At 48.8% G+C, this 7,561-nt stretch overlaps 1 protein-coding gene across 1 annotated transcript in view; it reads left to right on the forward strand.

Moving 5' to 3' along the window:
* Positions 1–7,110, forward strand: part of dctd (dCMP deaminase) — a 33,664-nt gene extending 26,554 nt beyond the window's left edge. The window contains exons 5-6 of the mRNA XM_063220473.1: positions 1,901–1,997; positions 6,729–7,110. Coding sequence (XP_063076543.1) covers positions 1,901–1,997; positions 6,729–6,810 — 179 coding nt within the window. The 3' untranslated portion in view covers positions 6,811–7,110. The remainder of the gene's footprint in view (positions 1–1,900; positions 1,998–6,728) is intronic.
* The last annotated feature ends 451 nt before the right edge of the window (positions 7,111–7,561 follow it).

Here is a 7,561-nt window from a genome sequence, read left to right on the forward strand (position 1 = left end):
GGCATTTGAAGAATGTTGATTAGCAACTTACCTTGATGATTAGTTCAGAGTTAAGTAGCTTGGCTCCTAGTAGGAGATCCCTGTGGCTTTAGGCTTAATGCGGAGCAAAACCATAGAGCTCTCTTATTAGGATCTTTACCACTTGCCTTGAATTAACTTTGCAAGACTTGGTCACTGATTAACATTCGTGGGGCATCCCCCATCTCTCTCTTTTCCTGTCGTTAAGTCATAAGCTGTTGAGTAGGCCGCTCAGGTCTGTGAAGAGCCGTGCGAAGGTGTGCAAAGAAAACCGGTGAGAACCAGGCTTGAGGTGTAGGGGTAGGAATAAGAAATTGGGATTCGGCCCAAGTCTACAGCACAGGGTCTTCACTGGTGCAGGTGGGAGGTCATCATAGCTCAGTCTACCAAGGTTGGAGGTACAGGGTGAGGTGTCTACGGGCGTCTTCATCTCTAACTACCCCCCACTTCCTAATCCCACCTCTTTTTTTATATCCACCTATCTTTTTCCATCTCTCTTTTATTCTCTCTTTCTCCCCATCTCCTGTCACGCTTTTCTCCTCTTTTCAGAGGCAAGCTCCTGAGGAGAGCTGAAATCCTCTCTGCATGTTCTATCTGCAGATCTAAGGATGTCTGCAGTTCTTAGCTCTTTCTTCATCCTCCTCTCTCCACCCCCCCCCCTCTTTCTTTCTGTCTTTCTCTCTCTCCCTCTTCCCCCTCCCCCCCCCCCCCCCCCCCTCTCTCTCTCTCTCTCTCTCTCTCTCTCTCTCTCTCTCTCTCTCTCTCTCTCCCTCCCCCTCTCCCTCTCTCCCCCTCTCTCCCTCTCTCTCTCCCTAGTCTTCCTCACTGTCTCCCTGCCTCCTCCCTCTTCTCCCTTTAGATTCAGACGCTTGATAAGGAACATTTTAGTGGTGCCTGTGTGCAAGATGGGGAGTGGATGCTCCAGCAGTCACTGTTGAAATGGCTCGAGGTGATGGTGGGGTCAATGTGTGGGATATATCTGTAGCTGCCTGTTGTGGAAGTGGAAAGTGTGTGTGTGTGTGTGTGTGTGTGTGTGTGTGTGTGTGTGTGTGTGTGTGTGTGTGTGTGTGTGTGTGTGTGTGTGTGTGTGTGTGTGTGTGTGTGTGTGTGTGTGTGTGTGTGTGTGTGTGTGTGTGTGTGTGTGTGTGTGACAGAAAGAAAGAGATTGCTTGCGTGTGTGTGAGATTGCTTGTATATGTCTGTGTGTGTGTTTTGGAGGGGGATGGTACGCCAAGAACATGCTCCATTCAGCACATTTGGCAGAGGTGTGTTGAGATGGGTTTTCGCCACCCAGCTGCTGACCTTGGAATTATCATGGGGGTTCTAAGCCAACACACCACACGACACGTGACTTCCCTTTCAGTCTATTCCTCTCTGTGGACCTGTGTGTGTGTGCGTGCGTGTGCGTGCGTGCGTGTGCACGTCTATGCCTGTGTGTGTCCGTGTCAGTTTGTGTGTGTCAGTGCATGTGTCCATCCATCCATCCACGTCTGTGTGTGTGTGTGTTGTGTTTGTGGGGGCAAGAGCAGGGGAGGTTTTCTCGCCTCATGTTTTAAGGATGTCAGCGGAGATGGCAGATATCCGGCCCATTCTGTGCTTTTGATATCGGCCAGAGCCTGGCGGTGCTGTTTATCGACCCGCTGACCGCTCGTAGGAGTCCAGCACACCTCCCATCTCATCACCCCTGCCGCACCCCTGCGCACCCCTCTACCCTCACGCTCCTCGCCAATCTGGGTGGGCCCGCTTGGTCACCACCTGCTCAGTCTGTCTTACAGATAATTGACTTCCTCCTTTCTCTCCTTCCCTCTCCCTCTCCCCTCTCTGTCTCCCCACCCCCACCCCCACCCCCCATCCCCCACCTCTCTCTCTCTGCTACCTACAGGTATAAAGGATGTGATTTATTTGTCAGACAAGTACCACAGCTCGCCAGAAATGACTGCCTCCAGACGACTGCTTAACTTGGCGGGAGTCAAATACAAGTGAGTCTCCAGAGCACTTCATCTGTAGTCCTCTACACACACACACACACACACACACACACACACACACACACACACACACACACACACAGACACACACACACACACACACACAGACACAGACACAGACACAGACACACACACACACACACACAGACACAGACACACACACACACACACACACGGGGGGGAGACTAGTGAGTGTGGGTGGTGTTGGGGGGTGGGGAGGCAGGTGTAGTGGTGATTGGTGTGCAGGTCTGCTGGGTTAAGCCTTTGTCAAATAGGTATACCTTGGTGTGAGTGAGGCATCTCCACAGGGCAGAGAGTGCGCTTGGTTGGGGTGTTTTTTTCATCACGTGACCTTATATAAATACACATGCTCTACCTGCAATGTGCCGCTCCCACGTCCTCCACGTTTTGTGAGCAGTAGGGCTTTGCGAAAATGTGGCACTGCTGTGAGGTTACTTCCCAACTATGTAATATGCATGAACCTGTGTGTGTGCGTGTGTGTGTGTGTGTGTGCGCGCGCGCGTGTGTGTTGTTTTGGGGTATACGGCAGGGGGTGCTCGTTTCTGGGGTGCAACATGGCCTTGCTAATGACCGCTGGTGGGATCAGTGGGAGGGGAGGGTGGAAGTGGAGATGGGAGGAGAGGAGGGAAGCGGAGGTGGGAGGAGAGGGGGGAGCGGAGGGGGGGAAGCGGAGGTGGGAGGAGACGGGGGAAGCGGAGGTGGGAGGAGACGGGGAAGCAGAGGTGGGAGGAGAGGGGGGGAAGCGGAGGTGGGAGGGGAGGTGGGAGGAGGGGAGGGGGGAAGCGGAGGTGGGAGGGCCTATGTGACCACTAACTGCCTGCTGTTCAGAAATGAGAGAGAGCAGGGAAGGGAAGGGAAAGGGAGGGGAGGGAGGGGGGAGAAAAATGATGATCCCTGTTTGTGTTGGACTCCTGAAAGGATCCCTCGGCCAAGCGCTGTGCTCTTTGGGAGCAGTGATATTTGGTTTTGACGTGTGTGTGTGTGTGTGTACGTGTATGTGTGTTTGCCTGTGTGTATGTGTATGTGTGTTTGCCTGTGTGTATGTGTTTGTGTGTGTGTGTGTTTGTGTGTTTGCCTGTGCGTGCGTGTGTGCGGGCGTGTGTGTATGTGTGTGTGTGTGTGTGTGTGTATGTGCATGTGTGTGTGTGTGTGAGGGAGGGAGGGAGGTAGAGAGAGGAAGCAGAGGAGGATCGTGATGAGGAGTTAGAGGAGTATTAATCTTCTCCTAGACCACTCTCTGGCCTCTGGCCCATCTCTCTGCTGAAGTCTGGAGTAGGGGTGTTCAAACAACAACTAAAGACACACACACACACACACACACACACACACACACACACACACACACACACACACACACACACACACACACACACACACACACACACACACTGTGCCCCCCTTTCCCAAAACCCCTTAAACAGGATCTGTAATGCTGCAGTACTCCAAGTGATTTGCAGCGCTATCGCACTGTCCAGCTCGAGCAGGGCTAATTTGATTACACAACGTGGAGAGCGTCCCTCCAAATCTGATCTGTATTCAGAATGTTTTAAAAAAAAGCATGCCAAGCATAAAGTGAAATATTGAAAAGAAAGGAAATAAAATCAAAGTGAAATATCTACGGAGAAGAAGGTGATGGAGAAAAGCCCAGAGGAGATGTAAAGCATGGAGTTACATAAAATGATGATGAGAATTGACGCCTTTAGTCAAAGTTTTGTGTAGATCCTCTGTCAAAGATCCAAAAACCCGCCAGAAGCCTTTCCAGATACCCATCTGTGATCCGGGGTTTGAGGGGCGCTTGTAAAAGAAAAGCCTTATAATATTGACAAACTGACCAGTCTGTTTTGGACAGAAAAAAGATACCCTCAACTTACCTGTTACAAGAGGCCATACTTGGGCACACAGATATTCATGCACATTTTTAGTCTTCATCACTTTGAACAGAATGTGCTAAACTTGATAATGGCTCTTAATTATCAATTTGGAATCTGGGCTATTCCAATTCCATGTCCTTCACTTAAAATGAAACCAGAAAAATGCTGTACTCAAAGCATCAAGATGGTTTTGTGTGGAATTTTGAGGAATTTAAAATATCAGGGGAACGTCAAAGACATTTCTCATCGCCTATAGTTGTTTTTTTCTGCACACTGTTCTAACGGCATGCCATGGTAATGAATGTGCGCCAGCAGCAAAATTAGTTTTTCTGTGGTTTTCTGTTTCAGTGTCCTAATCACTGATGAATGAATGTATGTTACACAATGTAATGTGTCATACTGGTTTGGTTCGATCTTGTGATGCCTTCCATCTATTTTCTTAGTCGTCCCTGACATTAATCAAAGGGACACACTTAATGCCTTAAGTGTGAACAAAGTGTGTCTGTGTGGGAATGCCATTATTCAAAACTCAAATGCTGAAAGGACACCATATTACGTTATATAAATTCTTTACAAAGAGTGAAAAACAGGCCCTTGCATCTCGATGGTATGTTCCAAGTGAACATGATTCCATCTAGACACTGAATAGTGTGGCGCGCATTGGAGGCTACAGACCGAGACGAGGTTTGTGGAATCCAATCAAGATGTGCAGGAATTTGGCACAGGCTTTGTCTGCTGGGGTTTTTCGGAAGTGCAACGTTCTCATCGTGAGAAAACGCGCTGCAATCCCTAGCTATTCGATTTCCAACCCCCCCTTCTGTTCTGTCTTTTTTTTAAAATAGCTCTCACCATGTATGCCCTGCTCCATGCTCAGTCCACGGCTCCCCTACCCGTATTTCATGATCCATTTTTGGCCGAGCCTAAGGCTCCGTGGTGGCTATAATTCACACGTTTAATAGGCCCTCCACGCAGGGCTGGGTTTAAAGTCCCCTCCTTAACCCCCGTGGCAGCTGACCTACGGAGAAGGATGGAATGAAAGCCAAACAACAAATCAGAGCTGTGTCTTGGAACCGATGTTGACAGGTGTTCATTTGAGCTCTCGGTTCCTCATGTCCGCCGCATGAAAAATGGTCAGTATTGTGTGCTCATTGTGATGCCAAAACCAGATGGAATCCAGTCATTTATTTGGAGAGCTTTTTTTTTAAAAAAAAAAGCAAAAAACAGTCATTTAATAAACGTCTCGCATGCTCTTGGCGTGCTACATTTCCATATACCTAGATGCATCATTTTTGCCAGAACCTCAATCTCCAGGAACAAAAATGCTTGCCGGATGACTATACTTTTCAAATGATCAGTCCCTTCTAATGTGCTGACATAAAAATAGGATGGCAATGTTGTTGTAAATGGTTTTAAATATAAATGGTTTGCACACCATTTTAGCTTTATGCGTGTGCACAAGTAGACCCTAAAAGGTGTTTGTAAGTGGATGTTTTTTGAGGAAGTGTGGCACTCTACCTGTTAGTGGTGTTGGTTCAGGGGTTAATGCACCTTGCATTTTAAGTGGCTTCATGCGGGGCGAGCAAGCGCATCCTTTCAGTGCTGCTACAAAAAGAGCAAGTGGCAGGATACGCTAGCCCAGCACCATGGCTTCGCAGGGTAAGGGGTGTCTCTCAGCATGATGTGTTTTCATTCAATTGTCTTCCTTTAAATAGGTAAGCAAATAAGAGTTGGGTGTGGAGAGAGGAGAAGGGTAGACGGTGTAATGGAGACCATTAGCAGAGATGGCTCGGAGGCCACGGAGGTTGGATGCAGAAGCTGCCTATGTTTTCTTGAAAAGGAGAAAGAAGAAGAGATGGAGGAGGGAGGAGAGCAGATGGATGCAGAAGCTGCGTATGTTTTCTTGAAAAGGAGAAGGAAGAAGAAGAGGTGGAGGAGGAGAGGAGTGCACAGGAGAAGGAGGGCTGCAAGGGGTGGGCTGGAGTTGTGACCGTGACCAGACCAGAGAGCAAAGGGAAGTGTCTTCAGCGCACATGCAAGAGCTGCAGAGGAGAGGGTCATTAGATGCTAGTAAAATGAGTTAAGTAAAGGAAGAACTGGGAATGTGAGGGGTATGCAGCGTGAAATCCAACCTAACTGGATGCTGACAATGAAGGAGCAAGAAAAAAAATAGTAATAATAACGCTGAAGAAGGCGGGCTGTGAAATGACGAAAGGAGGGGTTGGTTAAGATGGGTGTAGAGCTTGGGTGGGTTGTAGGGTGGTGACGGTGATGGTAGTGGTGGTGGTAGGGGAAGATGAAAGTAGTGTTGGGAGAGGAGGAGGAGGGAGAGGGAGAGGGAGAGTGCCCTCTTCCAGTCCCCCTGCTGGGCGGCTCGCTCTCGGTTGGGGGTCTGGAGCATGGAGCATGTGGAGGCCCAAGGTTCCACACCCTGGTCATTACTTCCTGTAGGCGCTGCTATCACTCCTCAGCCTTTTCTCCCCCTGCGGACTCCTGCGTAATTGGCTCCTTCAAAGTGCTCCGCTTGCTGGGGGAGATTATAGTGATGGGGTGTAAATTTGAAAGCAATTTTTTTTTTAGAAAGAAGGGGGAAAACTCTGCTAGTGTTCACCATCACCTTCACACTCACCACACTCACACACCTACTTTCTGTCGATTTCCCAGTCCTTCCTCATGCTACTTGTTTCACTCTAGGTTTTTCATCAAAGCATTCATGTAAGTTCACTCAAACTTTTTCCTTCCCTTTTTTCCTGTCCTTTTGTCTGTTTACGTGTGTGTCTGTGTGTCCGTGTGTCCCTGTGTGTTGTTTCCCGTCTGTGTGTTTGTGTGCCAGGCAATTTGTGCCGCGCCACAGCAAGATTGTCATTGATTTTAATTCAATTAATCACTCGGGAGGGAAGAGCCTGACTGGGTGAGTGCGGTCTCCTTGAAGAGGCGATGGCGGCGGCGGCGGCTGGCTCTTTGACGGCCCTCTCCACAAGCTTTCCTCCCACTGCCACTACCACCACGGATGGCCCTTGTTCTCCCCTACTCCACACAATCAACGCCGCACAATAGCGCCGCATCAGAAGAAGCACCTCTGACTTTGAGACAGCGAGGAGTGTGTTTTGATATGTCCCTTTTAATGCGCTGATGCTCCATTCATATGCTAATAGGGTAGGGGTGGGTGAGAGAGAGAGAGAGAGAGAGAGAGAGAGAGAGAGAGAGAGAGAGAGAGAGAGAGAGGAGAGAGGAGAGAGAGAGAGAGAGAGAGAGGAGAGAGAGAGAGAGAGAGAGAGAGAGAGAGAGAGAGAGAGAGGAGGAGAGAGAGGAGAGAGAGAGAGAGAGAGAGAGAGAGAGAGAGAGAGAGAGAGAGAGAGAGAGAGAGAGAGAGAGAGAGAGAGAGAGAGAGAGAGAGAGAGAGAGAGAGAGTGAATGCGAATGCGAATGCGAATGCGAATGCGAATGCGAATGCGAATGCGAATGCGAATGCGAATGCGAATGCGAATGCGAATGCGAATGCGAATACGAATACGTGTGGTGTTCAGTGTAAATAAACAAGTGGGAATTAGGAGGTGACATTAGGGGTGCTCTGCTGTTACTTTTTTTAAGACTAACTTTCAAAGAAACTTTGATACTTTGTTTTACTTTTTATGTTTTATTATTTTATTTCCTTTTAACAAAATT

Source organism: Engraulis encrasicolus, chromosome 16 (assembly GCF_034702125.1).
Source record: "Engraulis encrasicolus isolate BLACKSEA-1 chromosome 16, IST_EnEncr_1.0, whole genome shotgun sequence".
Lineage (NCBI taxonomy): Eukaryota > Metazoa > Chordata > Actinopteri > Clupeiformes > Engraulidae > Engraulis > Engraulis encrasicolus.